This window comes from Rhinolophus hipposideros (assembly GCF_964194185.1).
Source record: "Rhinolophus hipposideros genome assembly, chromosome: 15".
In the NCBI taxonomy this organism is placed as follows: Eukaryota; Metazoa; Chordata; class Mammalia; order Chiroptera; family Rhinolophidae; genus Rhinolophus; species Rhinolophus hipposideros.
The window spans coordinates 41,105,245-41,124,584 of record NC_138061.1 but is presented as its reverse complement, the minus strand read 5'-3'; the positions used below and the strand labels follow the sequence as shown (position 1 = coordinate 41,124,584).

Here is a 19,340-nt window from a genome sequence, read left to right as displayed (position 1 = left end):
TTTTCCTAAGACCAGTGCCTGTCACGCACATTACCTTTGGTCTTAAAAACCAAATACTTAGGAAGATCAATTCCTAAGAGTATGTTTTAGAATCAAGTATGTGTTTGTGAAGAGGGTAACAGCAGAGCACATCTTACCTATGTTCAGGAATCTGCTGTGTCTTTACCCTAGTTGCATTATAATCACAGCACTATTCAGCTTGTATTACTTCCAAAGGTTTGGACTCCTTGGGTTTGATTAGATTGTAAATGGGCCTTTTGTGCCAGCCTAAAGAATATAGAGTATTCCGTGAGCTTTGTGGAACCAGAGGACATTTTTTTTAAAGAATTGTGTTTAAGTCACACTTGTGTGATATAATGATTTTTCATGCAGCAGTGACAACTATGGGCTAAAATGTGGACATTCTGAAGAAAGACCCATTAAGGGGCTAATGCACTAGTCCAAGCAAAAGATCTTGACTCTTGACTCTTGACTCTTCAGTCAAGAGTTTTTGACTGAAGACAGTGAAAGAGAAGGGGGAAGACATGAAAGAAGATTCACGAATCTAATAAAGAAGGTTTATTGAGCTATTCAATGTGCACCATTCAACTAGTCTAGAATAAGGGAGTTCTAGACTCTTAACAGCTTAGTAGGGGTCTCTCAGCAAATTGCAAATGTGACCTTAGGCAAACCCTTTATATTCTCTGCCTCAGTTTCTTCAGAATGTAGAACAAAAATAACACCCATAGGGTTATTGGGAGGTTCAAATGAGAAAACAAACATGGACTCATTTTAAAGTCATAAAGCAAAATTTAAGCATAAAATAAAGAAGATAATGATCGTGGCAGTATTGATGAAAAGAGCTAACACGCATCAGGCATAGGGGGTCAGGTACTATGTTAAGCATATTATCACATTTAAACCTCCCAACAGTCCTTTAAGATATAGGTACTCATTATTGCTATTCCTCTTTCACAGATGTGAAAACAGAGACTTGAAGAGGTTAAGTATCTTGCCCAGGACAAAACAGCTAGTAAACGGCTGATGTTTGTGGTTACTACTGAAAGCATTTATTTTTTCTGTAGTCATAAGTCCTTTATATTTGAAAGACTTGAGGTTGGTAGGAGATTTTTCAAGAGCCTTATTAAAAACCTGAATAGGATTTTAAATGTATAAGCCAATTAGGCATTTAGGTAGACCTCAGTTACTATTTTTTCCCTAAAATAAGGCTGATCATAATTGTTTTAATATCTTATTTCAGGCCCATAAAGAGAGGGGATATTCTGCCCCCTGAAAAAGGCCGTGAGGTTGCAAAGGAACTTGGCATACCGTACTATGAAACAAGCGTATTTGACCAGTTTGGAGTCAAGGATGTGTTTGACAATGCAATCCGAGCAGCACTGATTGCCCGCCGGCACCTGCAGTTCTGGAAATCTCACTTAAAGAAAGTTCAGAAACCTTTGCTTCAGGCACCATTCCTACCTCCAAAGGCCCCTCCACCGGTCATCAAAGTTCCAGAATGTCCCTCCACGGGGACGAACGAAGCTGCCTGCCTGCTGGACAATCCTCTGTGTGCCGATGTCCTGTTCGTCCTTCAGGACCAGGAGCACATCTTTGCACACCGAATTTACCTCGCTACCTCTTCTTCCAAATTTTATGATCTTTTCTTATTGGAATGTGAAGAAACCCCAAATTGGAGCGAAGGCGCTTGTGAGACGGAGAGGCAGAGCAGGGATTTCCAGGGGCAGGCACTGAGTGTTGACCCAGATGAGGAAAAGGAGGAAGGCACCCCAAGGACACCTCAGGCTGATCTGTGGGAGCCCTCAAGCCAGAACCCATCCCAACAGAAGACGCTGGGGCTGGAAGCTGAGGGCTCCAGCGCAGAGATGCAGACTTTGTCAGGCTGGAGTAAGGGCTTTGTTGGCATGCACAGGGAAATGCAAGTCAATCCCATCTCAAAACGTGTGGGCCCCGTGACTGTGGTCCAGATGGATGCCTCTGTCCAGCCAGGCCCATTCCGGACCCTGCTCCAGTTTCTTTATACCGGGCAGCTGGATGAAAAGGAAAAGGATTTGGTGGGCTTGGCTCAGATCGCTGAACTCCTGGAGATGTTCGACTTGAGGATGATGGTAGAAAACATTATGAACAAGGAAGCTTTCATGAACCAGGAGATTACAAAAGCGTTTCACGTCAGGAAGGCCAATCGGATAAAGGAGTGTCTCAGCAAGGGGACGTTCTCAGGTGAGCGGGTCTGACTGCCAAGTCATGGATACCTTTGGTGTGTTGTATCAAACCTTAGCAGACATGAGCAAGGGAAAGGATAACTGCCACTAACATGTATAAGTACTTAATTTTTCCCATATACTTAAGTTACACGTATTTACGTATTTAATTCTCATCAGACTTAAGGGCTAAATATTATCTCTATTTTGCAGATGGGGAAACTGAGGGACAGACAGGTTAGGTAATGTGCGCATGGCTACACAGGCAGTAAATGGGAGAGCCAGGAGTTGAACCCAGGCTTCCCCCTCAAGTACCATGGTATCACAGTGCTTCCAAAGATAGGTCAGCTTACCCCCAAGCCTGAGCCAGTCAGCTTAATGCTTAGAGGTTCCCTTCGGGATCCCTTCCCTGACCAAGTCTGTTGTCCACTGGCTCTTCAGCAATTACCCATGACAAAAATCTGTGACCTCAGGTCCTGAAGCCACTGAAATCCTTAAGGCAATTTTGGTGACCCTCTGCATTCCTATCAGTGGTGCCTTTTCTCTTTCCATCCCCTCTCCTTTTTTGTTCTCACACGCCTTTCTATATTTTTCTTGTTCTGTCTTTGTCTTTGATAACTATGCCATAAGCTGCCCACAGCATCCTTACGTAATTGCTTCAGCACACTGCTGGCCTATATCCAAGATAGGTTACAGACCCATGCTTGTACTATCTTACATGCTTGTACTATTTTTGTTCTGAAGTTGTGCTCTGAGTGTGTGTGTGTGTGTGTGTGTGTGTGTGTGTGTGATTATAAAAATTTGACTTCTTGCCTTCTGTTTATGTGGATACTTTTATTTTTGTCTTTATCTTTCCTAATGCCTAGCATGGTAATACATCTTTAGTAAGTGGTTACTGAGTCTGTTCATAAATGTTAAAGCTTATGAGTAATATTTACTCCAAACATTGACCATCATGGTATAGAAGCAGTCTTAAAAGTTAATGGAAAAAAACGATACAAATCTGAAGCAAACTACACAGTGGACCTTAAATTGATGAAATCTCCCTGTCCTTACTACAGAAGCATGATAACCAAATACACTGTGAGAGCCGCAATTGGATTCTGTTTAAGAAAAAAAAAAAGCTATAAAATACAGTTTAGGGATAATTGGAATTTTTTAATATAAACTAGATAGTGGATGATATTAGGGAATTACTGTTAATTTTCTTAGGAGTAATTATGGTATAGTTACCAAGGAGAATGTTCTTATTTTTAGAAAACTCTTAATAAAGTAGCTAGGAATAAAGTGCAATGTGATCTGTTAAAAAATGTCTACACATATATAAATATATGGCTAAAGCAAACATGACAAAATATTAACAATGTGATAAATGAGCTATCATTGTAGTATTCTTTCCACTGTTCTGTATGTTTGAAATTATTCACAATAAGGAAGAAGAAAATATTTCTCTGAACGTTGTGGTTCAGAGAATTTATGTTGTGACCCCATGTGTAATTTTAAATGCTTAATTATTGGAGAAAATGGAGGGAATTGGGTGTGCCAGGGTGGGAGTTGACACAAAATCAAGTTAAGTAAAGATATGGAAGTAAAGATATGGAAAAGAAAGTACAAAAGATGTAGATTGATGAATACAGGTGGAACTCTTGGCGAGGCTGCTCATGGTGGTCTTTCCTTAATCCTTGGGCAGATGTGACATTTAAGTTGGATGATGGCGCCATCAGTGCCCACAAACCGCTGCTGATCTGTAGCTGCAAGTGGATGGCTGCCATGTTCGGGGGGTCGTTTGTGGAAAGCGCCAACAGTGAGGTATGTGCCTTCTAAAAAGCCTAAGGGGTATCTTTATAAATGTGTCTGTGTATTTGCATAAAGCGTTTTATTAGCCAGATGACTTCAATTCTTCAACTACTTCCATGAAATAGCTTGAGTGTCAGGTCACCCTCTTCTAAATGCTGCAATTATGAAGAGCCTTTATTTATTATTCACTGGTTATGTGTAAGAACCTAAGTGCTTTACATGTAGAGTATCCTTTTATCCCCACAGCTCTCCTCTTCTCTGAAAACATGATCAGCTATACCTTTTAAAAAATGTCACCGGGCAAATGTATATTATCAAAAGCATACACAAGAGAGGCAGAGGCTATCTTCCAGGAGTTGAAGAGAGCAAAATGTTTCTTCAGTCACATACATCCTAGGCTCAGCTCTGGTCCTAACCAGATGTGGGACCTTAAGAAGCCATCTCCTTGTGCCTCAATTTCTTCACCTGCAAGATGAGAGATGCACTAGTTTGCCCTTGAGGTCCCCTTAAACTACAACACTCCCTGAGACTCTGTCCTAATTTGCCTTCTCTGAGGGTTTGTTAACAGTTGGGGATACAGTAACGGAACAAATGGTTGCTCCTCTGAACACACCTCTCAAAGTGCTTAGGTCTACCGGAAGCCTCTGGGTTACTTGTCTCCAAAAGAGGGATACTCAGTTCAGGGCAAGCTGTATCTTGGAGAGCCTATATCTTCATCTTTTTATAAACTGTTAGAAAAGAAAAATTTCATTCAAGCACTTCTAACTTTAGTGTAGAGGTGAACCAGCATTTTCGTTGAGTTTTGCAAGTATTTTTTGACCATCTTTGGGGGGAAAAAAACCATGGAGACACCCCATCAAGTTTATTGTCCTAGAAGGCTGATTTTGCTCATCTCAGCACCTTTCCAAATTTTTAAGAGAAATACAGAAAACAATGGCTAACTTTTCGAAAGGGGCGCTCACACCAGAAATCTGAGCACTCCCATTGTGACCCAGCAGTCTGCATTGGCATACCCAAGGAGGGAAATGGAATCCTAGGATCACAAGCCAGGGATGGCCAAAGCTGTGGAGATCACTAGGCCACCCTCCTGCTTCCAGAACAAACTGCAGCTGCTCCTAAACCAACCCTCAGCAAAAAGCTTTCTGCTGTTTGGGGAAAAGATGTGGGAAATATCCTGATTACCCCTTCTGGTATCTACCAGCCTTTTAAATCAGGAGGTCCTCACTTCTAACCAAATGTAGTCTTTCCTGTCCTCAAAGGTGTCTTGGAGAGTTGTCACTGAGACTACTACAGCTTGTGAAGGCTGTCCAGCTGGGGCTCAACCCTCAGCTCTCCTACATACAATCTATGTGGCTTGAGCAAGGGACCACCTTTCTGAATTCCCATTTCCCCTTCTGAAAAACACGATCACTGCCCACGGTGTGGTTGTGAGGTGTAAGAGTCAGTACTTGCAAAGCACCTCATACACATTACATAAATGGTGGCTGTCAGCTTTATTTTAATGTTGGCAGTATTAATGATATTCTTTGCCTCTTACTTCCAAAAAAAATGTGAGGAAGCCACCAATTAATACAACGTCATGCAAATGGCATTTCACTGACTCCAATAATCTCAAGATAAAGAGCCCAGAGGCTTGCTGCTCTTCTTTTTTCCAGCTCACTGAAAGGTGTGCTGAGGGTACTGCAGAGGCCCTGCGATTAACCCAGCAGAGAGGAGTTGATCAAGGTCAGGAACCCAGGCCCAAAGGGACACTGTCAGAGCTGACCTCGCAAATGCTAATCTCCTTTATCCCTTCCCAGAATGGACTGTAATTGTCTCCAGATTAAAATGTGCAGGAGACATGACCGAAACAAAAACCTTGGCAGCGAATGTGAATGCACAGGTGTGTGTTTAATAGCCTCTCCTGGAGGTGTCCCCCTGTTGAGCACTCCCCCATAACAGACAAGGTCTCTCACCACTTAGAGCTGTAGATAAGGTTCATAATAGGTAAGTATAGATTCAACCCAGCTCAATAGACAAAGATCCTGGAACCAAGCATCCGAAAGTCTGTGCCAAAACTTCTCTAGCCAATATATGAAGAATGCCATGAGCAGTTTACATTCCTGCCCTCTCCTGCTCCTTCTCTTTATTTCCAGTATACACTATAATAGTTCTATAGTTTTGAACTCTAATTTCAGCTTGACCTTGGGCAAGCGACCGACCCTCTCTAAACCTGTGTCCTCATCTATAAAATGGGGATAATGACAGAACCTTCTTCAAAGGGCACGTAAGACATGAAAGTACATGTGTAAGGCATCAAATTTGGTGCCTAGAACACAGAAATGTTCATGAAGTGTGAGTGACTATTATCCTAGAGGACTCTTGTTAAATTCTTTCCAATGAATAGTTAAGGATCTTTGTCCCCTGGAAGCCCTAAGTCAAAGCCCCCAGTTCCCTTCCCAAACTTGCAAAGCTTGGTAGAAGAGGTTACGGGGGTAGGAAATAGCACTCAATCACTCAGTAAATGCTCCAGGCCCATATTTGCACTTGGGCTTTGTCCTTTCTAAGCCACATTTTAACTCTATTTTCTCTGATTCCCCCACAAAATTCAGCCTATTTATTTTCACATTAATCAAATTCACCCGTATATCCAGAAAAGAATAAAATATGCCCACTGATGTTACTTTAACATTAGTCATCATTTCATATTTAAGAAGACACTATTTCACTTGTATTTTTCTCATTACTTTTTATATAGCAGTAAGCATAATTCTCTCCCCAGAGGTGCTCAGCAAGTGGTTCATTAAAAATGCATGCCGGGGTTGTAGTAAGCTGTGCTCTGGGTCTAGAATCCTTTCTCATTCTCTGGTAGACCGTCTCTAATTATAAGCCTAATAGTCTGAGCTGATCTTGGCAATTAAAATTTTAAACCAACTAAATTGGAATATGGGACGTTGTTTAGGTAGCATTGTATTCTCCTTTATTACTCTTTTTTTTTTTCCTAAGCTACTTCCAGCAGGTAGGATGCAAATTCTTAATTCCATTTCTTACGTAGCTTTATTTATCATGTTTTTAAAACTTCTATAAAATTGTCTCTCCATAGTTATACAGTTAATTATGAATGGTGAAATCACAGAAACAGATTTAAAAAAAAAAAACATGGGGAAAAAATAAGTATGTTCTGAAAGTGTTTTTAGTTTATTCTCATTTGCTCGTTACTTCTATAGGTCCCAACATTATTTGCCAAAAAGAGCCATTGCTTCAAAAAAATATTGGCATCGTTAACAAGAAGGAAGCAGCAGGTCACGAATGATTACAAATGTCAGAACCCTCCAGACATTGAGAGTATTGGGGTGGAGCTTGCTTGCTGGAATACGTCATCTCCTACTGCTAAAAACAACTTTTTTTTTAAATTTAGAATGTCCATTTTGCCATGATTTAGAACACACTCTTACCAAAACATGCTAATGTAATCTGAATGTCATCAAAATCCATGATCTCAGTCAAGAAGAAAAAGCTTTAAATGTCATCTATTCCAAATCCCTCCCATGTAACAAATGAGGAAACTGAGTCATAGAGCGTGAATGATTTTTCAAATGTCACACAGCATTTTCGTGACATTCCTGGGCCTGCCCCAGCCTCTTGCCCTGTCCTTGAAGCCCTTATTTTCAGAAACAGCAGACATCTCCATCTCTGAGAGAACAGGTGTTCACAGGAAGCTCTGGGACTTTTATGTTTATCATCATTGACCCTTGATAGCACTTTATAAAATGTACACGGTGCTTTCACTATCAAAATTGTTCGAATTTTAAACTTTCACAATTTAATTAACCTTCGATTATCTAGAAAATTGTAGCAATCCAAACACCATTCCGGGGAAATGAAGTTTTGCCATGTGCTCGTACACATAGAAACAAGTTTATGTGGGTTTCTATAAATAAATGGACGTGTACATAAACATAGACGTAGGGAAGCATACGCACAAATACAATCAGTGTTAGATTCACTGGAATAGCAACTAATTACAGTACAATGGCTTCTTTATTTTAAAATAATTTTAGTAATAGTTTTTACTTGCTAAGTTCTATCTATGTATTGCAGAGGTTGTGCTAAAAACTTGAAATGGCCACACTTGTCAAATCACTGATGGTAACAATTCATGCACCTTCTTTCTGGAATCATCATTGTTTTTGTTGACTATATCTGAAGGGGGAGTAATTTTCTTAATATGTCTAGGAATTTTTCTAGGCATTTCCTTTGATATATTAAGGGAAGGCTCTGTCTGAAAGCATATGCCCGTCTGAGGTAGCTGGTGGCTGTGCAGGGGAATAGTGTAGAAATTTGTTATAGCTTAAGCAATTCTGGACCCACACCACTAGAATGCATTGGCCATGAGCCCTGTATTATGGATGGATGGACGGATGGATAGATGATAGATAGATAGATAGATAGATAGATAGATGATAGGTGATAGATAAATATATGATAGATAGATAATAGATACAAATATATAGATTTATATAAATATCGTGAGAGATTAGATTTATAATATAAATGTAATCATACATAACTATAGATGTATATCTTTATATGATGTATAGAGGTTTATCAAATACCAGAATTAAGAAATTTACAACTGCTCATCCTTTTGAACTTAGAAATCTAATTCTTAAAAACTATTAATGAAATATGGTGCTTTATTGTACTGTAAGCCAAATCTTTGCTTCTTACCCATGAAAGGTTGCTATTAGATTGGCGCAAAAGTAAATACGGTTTAAAATGTTAAAAATAATTGCAAAAGCTGCAATAACTTTTACACCAACCTAACAGTACTGCACAGAAATTCTGAACATAGGCTTTAGAATTATTCTCCCTGGGTTCAAATCCCAGTCACTACTGCCTAGCTGTGTGACCTTGGATATGGAACTTAACCTCCCTGAACCTCAATTTCCTTATCGGTAAAGTGGCAAAATTAATCACTTCCCCCTAGGATCAAATTACTAGATAATGTGTACGGAAAGCTTAGCACAGTATCTTGTATGTACATAGGAGGCTTTCAATTAATGTTAGTTTTTATAATCATCATCGTTCCAACAGCAAACACCAGTGGCAGCATTCTATGCTACATTAGGGCCCATTTCAGGGAGTAGTTGGAGACCTACAATGAAGAGTAGCTGCTGTACAGTTTACATCCCCATGAATCCACGCCCAGCCAGCCAGGACTCCCTGGCTCTCTAGCAAATTCCAGCAACCACTACAGGTACTCGGGAGGAAGATGAGGGGAGAGTGCACCATAGCCAACCAACTATTCCCCCCGAAGTCCCAGGCAAGGGACTTCTCTGGATTCTCTCAATCTACTGATGCCTGATAGTGTTCCAGTATTTCTGAACCTATGTGGTTGTGCCATAGGAAAAATGATGAAGTGTGTATATCGTATTCGCATATATTGACAGAATGGTGGGATCCAGCCAGTCACCGTGGCAACGAGGGTGGCCATGTGTCCTCTGTTTCGACATCCTAGGGAGCTGGGCTCTATCATGTGTCAGCAACAGTGTGCTTTGCTGCTCCCATTAACACCTGTCATGTTGCTAGGAGATTTCTTTCACCACAATAGAGTATTATAAGGTACTTGGCAAGGAGGGACTATAATGTCATCACACATTTACAGCCCATTTGTCTGATTTATAAGTCCAAATAGCCATTTAAAAATTCCAAATCAGGCTTTGTCAGGCGGCCCCACTCTTTTGTCATCTACAAATCAAACTGTTAGGTTTAAAGCCATAAATAGTGAATGGCTTCTATACACAGTCTCAAAGCAGGTGTTCCAGACTCACCAATATTGAATCACACAGTTGGAATATTTATAAGCAGTATAGCCTGAAAATATGCCCACTGCTTTCTTCATCAGAACTTAGCTTTTCAAATAACATTTCAGGTGTATCTCCCGAACATAAACAAGATGTCAATGCAGGCGGTATTGGATTATCTCTATACCAAGCAGTTGACACCTAACTTGGACCTGGACCCACTGGAATTAATTGCTTTGGCAAACAGATTTTGCCTGCCACACTTGGTCGCACTTGCAGGTAAGGCTGATGACTCAGGGCCATGCAGTGTCTGACTGTCAATTGATCAAAATCCCATTTAAACAAAAATAAGAGTTCCAGGGAATAAAAATCAATTTTTTATCACTCAATATAGGACTGTCTTGTGCAGGATGATATGAACAGATCAAATGTATCCGACAGCCCAATTCAATTCAACAAATATTTCCTAAGCACCTTCTTTGTGGTAGGCACTGTTAGGTGATACAAATATAAAGATGGGTAATACGTGGACCCGGCCCTGCGGGCCCAGGCTGTATGCACTCGGCCTTATGTGTGGACCATGGAATTTGAAATAAAACTACCATGTCCACGTGATCCCCATTATGTGTGCTCAGACATAGTCTTTGAGAAAGAGGCAATAGGAGGCAGTGGTTAAGAACACAGGTTACACGGTCAGATTGCTTGGGTTCCAATTTTGACTTCACCATTTACCAACTGGATGACCTCACTCTTCAATTAACCACTCTGTGTCTCATCTGTGTCTCCACTTTCACTCTCTTTAAAATGGGGATAATAGTATTCTATCACAGAGCTGTTATAAGGACTAAAGAGTTAAGATATATAAATATATATGTATATATATATATATATATATATATATATATATATATATATATATATATATATTCCTAGAACAGTGTCTGGCATGTAGTCAGCATTATGTAAGTGGTTTTCTTAAAGTTATTTTAGAAAATGTTCTGACATTGTCAAGATCATTTTGGGAGAAACTACAAAAAGGGACACTTGGCTTAACTTCATAAAATCTTACCATCATTTCTAGACTTGTTCAGTTGGTAAGCTGAAGCAGGTCTAAATAGAATATATGCATTCAAATACTTTTTTTTTTTAATTTAAACCTCCAGCCTCATTTACCAGTGGTATCAATCAGCAATCTATGTGTTTATCGCTATGTTGCGTTGACTCCTGTTAATGGCGAAAGCAGAGAGAGTGCCTGTTTTGTTCACTGGCCTGTCGTCTGCACACAAAAAGTACATGAGCATATCAGGTTCTCAGTAAATAGTCACTGAATCATTAAACAAACTAAAATGAATGCATGAACAAACGAACCAGTCACATCTGTGCTTGACTTTCTGTCAACGTCTTCAGAAAAAAGATGTATTTCTCCAAGTTTCTACTCTACTCAACCAACAGGAAATCAAAGTTCTCCCCTCACCTGCCACCTTCGGCGACTAGATAGCAAGAGATAGTTGAAGCATTGCCATCTGATTTTTTTAAAACTGTTTTTAACTGATACACCTAAAGTCATAGATCCAAATGAGTATATATTGCCTTTTAAACAGTACGTCTAGGAGGCTACAATGGGCAGTTCCTTTTTCCAGAAGTATCAGTTCCAAAACATTTGACTACTCACGGTTTTTACAAGTATTTGTCCTTTGAGGATAAATTTGATCTTTTTTGAAATAGTCAAAAGTAATTTGGAGCCAAAGTTGTTGAACAGGTGTGAGATCAACCTCGAAGTAGTGTCATTTTGGCTTAAATATTAAGTATGGTGATGAAAACATGGGACTGATTTCTGCATGGAAGAAACTGACCCAAAAAAGCCTTGTGTGAACTACAGATTTCTCTGTATGTTGGTGTTATTAAATGCTGTTATAACTGTTATAATTATTTAATATATGGCTTCCTAAGATGATTACTTTAATCATTTATAGTGTTTGCTTTGTACAATTTAGTGTAAGTATAGAGTGTTCAGAACATAGTGTTTACAAATCAGTTTCTGGGGTGAAAATGCTTTGCAAGCCAAAGGGTTGAATGAATATCAAGAAATATTGCAGTTCCCTAAAATTAAAAAGCCCAATTACTTTTCTGGGAAATTGAGTTTCAAATAGCACTTGTTTGTCAATCCAGCTGAGGAAGGATTTACCAAAGAAACCATTCAAATCTGGATACCTTATTGACCAGCTAGAGGCATATTGCCTAACAAATGTGTAGAGCTAGAGCAGAAATAAGTATGATTTGGACAGTTTATTGGATTAGAAGAACAGGTGCAATGATAGAGATGAAAAAAGAATACAGCAACTCAAAGGAGCTAGAAATGCTGGGCTTAGACTACCCATGCATGTCAATCCCAGAGGCAGGTGACAGCCCAAATGGAGGAAAGACAGCTCAGTCTCAGAACCACAATTTAAATTCAGCTTAGAAGCCTTGGACACTGCTCCCAAGCAAAAATGGCTTTCTCAACTGGATTTGTGTTACTTCTGGCTGACAGTCTCCCCAACTGTTGGAATCTAAGAGGTTGAACAATATGTCTCCCATCTGCAGCTGCTGAGATAGACATATGCATTCACACTATTAATTTCCCATATGGATTCGTTCCTGTTACTCAGTCTCTCCACTGTCGGAGAGTGTTGAGATTTGGAGTGAAGTGAGTGGGGAAACTGTCAAACAGGAAGATACTAGAGAGTCTAGAGGATTCTAGGAAGGTGCTAGACCATCTAGGGCTGTACTGTCCAACAGACCATTCTGCAATGATGGAAACATTCTGTGTCTGCCTTGTCCAAACGTGGTTATTGGGCCCTTAAAGGTTGCTACTGTGGCTAAGGACCTGAATTTTTATTCAAGTGTAAATTCGCTTAAGTAAATAGTCTCATATGGCCGGTAGTTACCATAAGGGACAGTGAAGATCTGGGGAACTCTGGCTATTGCAGAAGTGCTACCAAGTGTCCCCAGAGCTGTTGGTGCAATGGCTGGAGACCAAAACTCTATGTACTGAAAGGCTATTACACATCAGAACAGGCCTTCGATTCGATTTGGATGGCTGCCAGATCTATGTCCCATACTTTCTCTCCTCTTGGGTGACCAGACTCTTAGGGCAAGATGTCTGGCTTGTAGAGGGTAATTTGACTTTCTCCTACTCCCTCTCTTCCCCAGAGCAGCACGCCGTTCAGGAGCTGACCAAGGCTGCCATGAGTGGCATAGGCATTGATGGAGAAGTGCTCTCTTATTTGGAGTTGGCCCAGGTTTGTAACAGTTTGCTTTTTCCCTTTTAAGTGTATTCAACCAGCTCATTTAATGCTGATAAAACATGCCACTGTTGCATCTGTCTAAATAAAGATGTCACCACTGAGTCACAGAGGCCCCCTGTGAACACTGAGAAGATCTGAGAGTTTTACGTTTCATGCACTATACACCCCGCCGCGGTCCATTTGAAAAAACAACAAGGACCTCACCCCCACACCAGCCCCATTGTCCCCTGAGGCACCAGCTTCAGATGTGGGAGAACAACATGGGGCACCCTAGCGGAAGGTTTTGTCTCTCCCTTTTAAATTCTTAGGCATGTGTTGGCCAAGATCAGACAGTTTCTAGAATTCCATGAAGTCCCGTTAGGCCCCACTGCAGCTCTCCTCGGGTTTTCAAAAGTCAGTCTTTGTTAATATTGACATTGTGATTCTATAATTCCAATATATCACTTGCACTGTTCTTGTAGAGAGCATCCAAGATGCAGCTTGAGCTTTGTAACTGAATACCTTACTCAAGGCACAAAGCTAAACTCTGCCTCAGTTTCCTCATTCATAGGAAATGGGATGGTGATTCATGCCCAATCAGCCTTATAGATTATTGTGAGAATCAAGTGGGAGAGAATGTTCAAGAAACAGCATTTAAGAGTAGAAGCCCTCCCATAATGCAAGGCACATACTCATATGTGGGATTATCTAGTCCGTGGCATAGACTTATTGGCAATGTGTTTACACTCTGAAAGAACTAAGAACAAATTCTTCAGTTTTTTATTTGGCCTTTTGGGTTTGGCTTTCTTTGTTCCCTCTCTCAGTTAGGGCAGTGGTTTACTAAGTCTTAGGTCAGCCCATTTAAATTGATATTTCTCAATCAAGGGGGAAGAGGTAGTCTCAGGGAAATGAGGGAGGCACATAGCAGGTGTTACTCAGGCCATTCCAACTGTGGCCATTGGCGATGGCTCAGATTCAAGAAAGAAAAAGGGGAAATATGACTTGACAGAAATCCGTTCAGTCTGACTTAACTTTCAAGTATTGCTTAGATTTTCTCCCCGAGTACCAGGTACTGCCCTAGACAAGAGAATATGAGATTCAAATGGTGGATTCTCTGCCCTTGTGGCAATTAAAGGCAAGTGAGCTATACAGACACAGGCACCAATTAGTAAAATCCAATATGAAAACAACCTGATAGCAGTTACAGTAAAAACTGAGAAGAGACATCAATTGCCGTAGGATCAGTAAGCGCCCATCAAAATTGATTGTCCACACTTGGAATTTGGGGTCTTTCAAAACAGGCCTGGGGGATAGTTGGTGACTTGGGCTCTCTCCAGTAAGTATTCCTCCTATAGAAGATGAAATGATCCAGAATTTCACATAGGGCCAGGCCTCTTCAGGTAATCATTTGCAGTTGTGGCTGTTTGTTTTGTGTTCCCATGCTGTCCCCTCCCCTCCCTGCCCACACATAAACCCTGCAAGAAAATAATATGATTACTACTAAGCTCTGACAGGCCTTGGGAGAAAGGGTTTAGGATGGAGTCTCCCATATCTTAGCTTATTTGTAAGACCCTAACCCAGTGGTGTCCTTGTATTTAATAATCAGCTTGGGGACAACTGGGTCCCTGTGCATTTTCTAATTCCCATGGTATAAATTTCCCACCTGACCAATTTTAACAGTGTGAAGTCCCTGAATTCAGAGTAGGGAATGAATACACACACACAGTTGACTCTCCTGACCAGGTAGGTACAAACCAATTCCAGTACACCACTACCCTAATCCTAATTTCATAGAGAAATCTAATATCAAAATAAGTTTGAAGCACCAGGTAAAATTGTCTGTGACATGGGAGTTGTGATTTTTAGAGAATTTCTTGGGTTAGTTTCTGAGGACGTTGGCCTTCACTCAGGACAATGTGGGCTCCAGAGGAAGCCAGGCTGTAAGTTTCAGGGTTGCGCCTGATCCAAGGAACTTCAAGAGCAATAACAAAAGAATGGATGTCTGAGAAAGGATGCAGACAAAAAGACTGAGGGATATGAGGAGACCTGCCAAATTTGGGGAAGGAACGGGGGTTGTCAATATTTGAGCGTTGGGTCTTTTTCAGTCACAGCTGAATCAGAGCCAGCTCCCTGAACACCTGCTCAGAAAGGAGGGGTGGGTGTTCAGACCCCTCCCACCCTGCCCACACTGCCTGCTCTGCTTATGTAACCAAAGGACAGGTATAGGACAGGCACACATTCCACAGTCTCCCCTTTCAGATCTTTGGCCCCAGCAAGCTGAGCTCTGACATGCGACACGGAGTATTGCGTTGCCCAGGCTTCCTTAAACAGAGATGACATCGCTGCTTTCTGCTGTGGGCTGGTGCCTTCCAGAGGCCACAGTCACTTATCACTAGAGGGCCAGCTGGCGGGGGAGGGTGGGAGGGCAAGGCATACTTCGAACTCTTGATCTGTTACTGTGATTATTTTTGGTGCGCCTATCACAAGGGATAAAGGAGTGGTGTGCCAAATGCTATACTTGGCTGGAATAAGAACCATAGCCAAAGTCAAAACAAGATGTTTACTGAGTTAGTATATGGGCCCTTAATTTTCTCACCTCTATGTGGCTTCCCCAATTTAGATAATAGAGTCTGACCCACTTTTGGTCACTTCTCTGCAGTTTCACAACGCCCACCAGTTGGCTGCCTGGTGTTTGCACCACATCTGCACCAACTACAACAGTGTTTGTTCCAAGTTCCGCAAGGAAATCAAATCAAAATCTGCAGGTGAGACTGCGGGGCTCCCCATTCACCAATGCTTACCACCTAACTGAAGCGTTTGCCCTCCTTGCCCTTGAGAAGGAACATGGGCAATAAGAAGCTCCTGGAGAAGTCCTGATGACTGGCTGCTGGCCACATCCTCCCATGACATGACACAGGGGTTGTAGGTTGGGAATTCTCTTTGGAGAACTTCACTCTTGGGGGTTTGGGTGGGGTGGAGATCAGGAGGCCCTACTACAGATATGCTGAGGTTATGGCTCAGGCTTTTCTGGGGAAGCAGGCTTAGGAGCAAGCTTACACTCTAAATCAGGTGGCCCTGGGTTCAGGTTCTCTGTCCCAGCTACATGACTTTCGGGCAAGTAACTCTACCTCTCAACACTCCATTGTCACAATCTGCAAATGGTCCTAATCATAGTCCTTGCACATCAGGTCATTGAGAGGATATATATAATAATCATCTATGTGAACATTGACCACAGAACCTAGAACATATAGAGGCAATCAGTGAACAACAGGTGTGATCACCCACCCCTTTCCTTCACTAGCCAACCAGGAATACTTTGAGCGCCACCGCTGGCCCCCTGTGTGGTACCTGAAAGAAGAAGACCACTACCAGCGCGTCAAAAGGGAACGAGAGAAGGAAGATATTGCACTAAATAAACATTACTCAAGACGAAAGTGGTGCTTCTGGAATTCAAGTCCAGCGGTCGCTTGAGCAGGAAGAGAAAAAAAATGATCAGTAATCCGACACACCGCTTTTAAAAGCACTACTGTAAAATTAGTCTTATTATTAGAGATAAAATGTAGTTCAGGTTTGAGGCACTGATCTTCCTCCACTTCTGTGCATTTATCTTTGTTGGGATCAAAGCACAAGCTCACCATCCATGAGCCTGGACAAAAAGGGAAATTGACGCTCACTGCATTCCTTATATGTATATTTTTTTGTTAGAAGGCTTAATAAACCTTACTCATTATTTCATTTCTTTTTATACAAAGGAAAAAAAGAAAACCCAGCTTTCATGTTTCAAATTCCAAACTGAAAAATATTTTTATACGGTGTCTTGTATTTTGTTGAAATGAAACTACTATGTATTACTTTATTTTACAGGCCACAAATTAACCATGAAGACACCCTGTGATTCTCTGTGCCCACATGAACGCAGAGCATTATTACATAATTAGAGCGATAACCTTTTGTTGTGAAGTAGAAAGTTGGAATGAAATTCCCCAAAGTGCAAGTTAGGGAGTGTTTAATCTTTATTCTGCCGAATAACACTGGTATAATAATTACCAAGTCAACTCCAAGAATGTTTATTTCCAATATTTGCCGTGGAAGTGCTAGTAATTATATGGTTATATGTGCCATGTAAAATATAGTGATATCAAATCTTCTGTTGTTTCAAATGTCTAGATTCAAGAGGATAATCTTTATAATCATTAGAAGGGCTTATTAAATCCCAGCATTATTCAGGGCAAACTCACTGGTGGACCTGAATACAAAAGATAACGTAAGAGCATTGGTGTTTGGATGGCTGTGTTAGGGTTTCTGTCTCTCCTATTCCTTGATCTTGCCATGCTTCTGCATGCAGATTCTCCACTGACTTGAATCAAGATGGGTAAGGGCAAGGGTCCCTGAACTCTATCCCACCGTCTGTAGGCTTGTTACATCTCACCACCAGAAATAAGCTTCCTCAGGTCTCTCACCTGTGGCCAACTTCACTTTATAAGACACATTTTTAACTCTTCCCAGGGAAAATTCATGTTGCTGCAGAACTAGGCTAAGGCAGACCACCCACTGCTGCTGAAATCTGGCGGGGCCTATGAAGGCATGAAGCTGGAGGCTGGGTCGTCTAGGGTCCCTGCATTCTCCACCACACACAGGAATCTTATTCAAAGAGTCTAGGAAATGGTGCTATTGTGAATTCATTCTGACCCTTTGTCATTTTGAGTTTTCAGTGTTAAAATAGAAAGTATTGAGCAGAGGAGCTTTCAAGAGGCAGTCAATCCCTGTTCTCTGTAAATTGAAACGTTACAGCACTCATACAGAGCATTTGAAGGCCACAGCTCCACACCTACCATGGGATCTTGTATGTTGGGGGCTCTGGTTTGTTCTGTTGGGATGTCAATTTACTAATGCTAAAAGTTGTGGATTTTTTTTCTTCTAGCTTTCAGAAGTTGGAAAAGAGACAGTTGAGTCCCAACTCCAATGTTGACAGTCATATACATTTGAAAATCTATCCAGATTATGGATGGGCATTTATTACTAATAGTGGAAACACACGAGATACAAGAGTTTGCAGAGGCCCAGAAATGCATCACCCTCTCATGACAAGGGAGGGAAGCAGTAGAGTAGGGACAGATGGTTATAAATGCATGTACTTTAATTCTTTTGTCAATAGGGTTGTAAGTCATTAATGGAAGGAGAAAGGCGAAAGATTGAGAAAATAAATGTCAAGATTCAGGAAGAATCAGCATATATCCCATCATAAAATGGTAGAGGTTGAGTTTTCAGTGTGTAGTCAGAGTTGAATTTACACAACCAAAGCTCCCATTTGATTGTAATCTTGCCAAAAAGTAATGGACATATAAATGAACTTGGGTTATAAGCAATAATATCCACTAGTGTTTGTTATCAGCTACTGTGACCAAGTGGCTGGTTCATTTGGTTGACGCTGATTATGGCCTTTAACCATGGTGGTTTGTTTTGTGTTTTTTATTCCACAAAAAGCCAATAAAATTGTTTAGCTATAAAATGCTTTCAGTTTTTTTTTTAAGGGACTACCATCATTATCATGTGTGTAATGTTAATAGCTTTTTAAAAAACTATCAAAACTTTAAAGGTGTTGAGTCATGGGTGCTTGTGTGCTCCAGGAATAAGGCAGCTTGAATGACTGTCATTTTGTTGTTGTTTTAATTAAAGTTTATTGGGGTGACAATGGTTAGTAAAGTTACATGGGTTTCAGGTGTACGATTCTGTAATACATCATCTATACATCACATTGTGTGTTCACCCTCCAGAGTCAGTTCTTCCATCACCATTTACCCTCATCTACCACTCCTCTCCCCCTTTATCCTCTGGTAACCCCTAAACTATTGTCTATGTCTATCAGTTTTTGTTTCTTTGTTTCTTTGTCTTGTTCCTTTTTTGCTTTCAATTTTACATCCCACATATCAGTGAAATTAAAGGTTCTCGACTTTTTCTGTCTTACTTCGCTTAGCATAATAATCTCAAAATCCATCCATGTTGTCACAAATGGCACTATTTCATCTTTTCTTATGGCAGAATAGTATTCCATTGTGTATATATACCACATCTTCTTTATCCAATCATCTATCAAAGGATACTTTGGTTGTTTCCATGGCTGTCATCTTTGATTTTGGTATTGCCAGCTGAGATTCCAGTGCCATGATGTAAATGAGGGGTCTGGTTCTTTGCTCTTAGCTAATAATTACGTCATTAGACATGATTTAACTTTGGGAGGGGAAAACACAGAAATGATGTCTCTACCCTAATGGGCTTATTATAATCTG

General features: G+C 40.8%; 1 protein-coding gene across 21 annotated transcripts in view; it reads left to right on the top strand.

Annotated features, from left to right (window-relative positions):
* The window catches only part of RHOBTB1 (Rho related BTB domain containing 1), a 114,991-nt gene extending 95,976 nt beyond the window's left edge, over positions 1 to 19,015 (top strand). For 17 of the 21 annotated variants that reach the window (XM_081075369.1, XM_081075364.1, XM_081075379.1 and 14 more), the window contains 6 exons: positions 1,241 to 2,220; positions 3,892 to 4,010; positions 9,913 to 10,063; positions 12,977 to 13,065; positions 15,710 to 15,815; positions 16,355 to 18,743. In XM_081075369.1, coding sequence (XP_080931495.1) covers positions 1,241 to 2,220; positions 3,892 to 4,010; positions 9,913 to 10,063; positions 12,977 to 13,065; positions 15,710 to 15,815; positions 16,355 to 16,524 — 1,615 coding nt within the window. In that variant the 3' untranslated portion in view covers positions 16,525 to 18,743. Of the gene's footprint in view, positions 1 to 1,240; positions 2,221 to 3,891; positions 4,011 to 9,912; positions 10,064 to 12,976; positions 13,066 to 15,709; positions 15,816 to 16,354 lie in introns of all 21 variants that reach the window. The other 4 variants (XM_081075371.1, XM_081075370.1, XM_081075372.1 and 1 more) reach the window with 2 other exon arrangements.
* Positions 19,016 to 19,340: the final 325 nt, after the last annotated feature.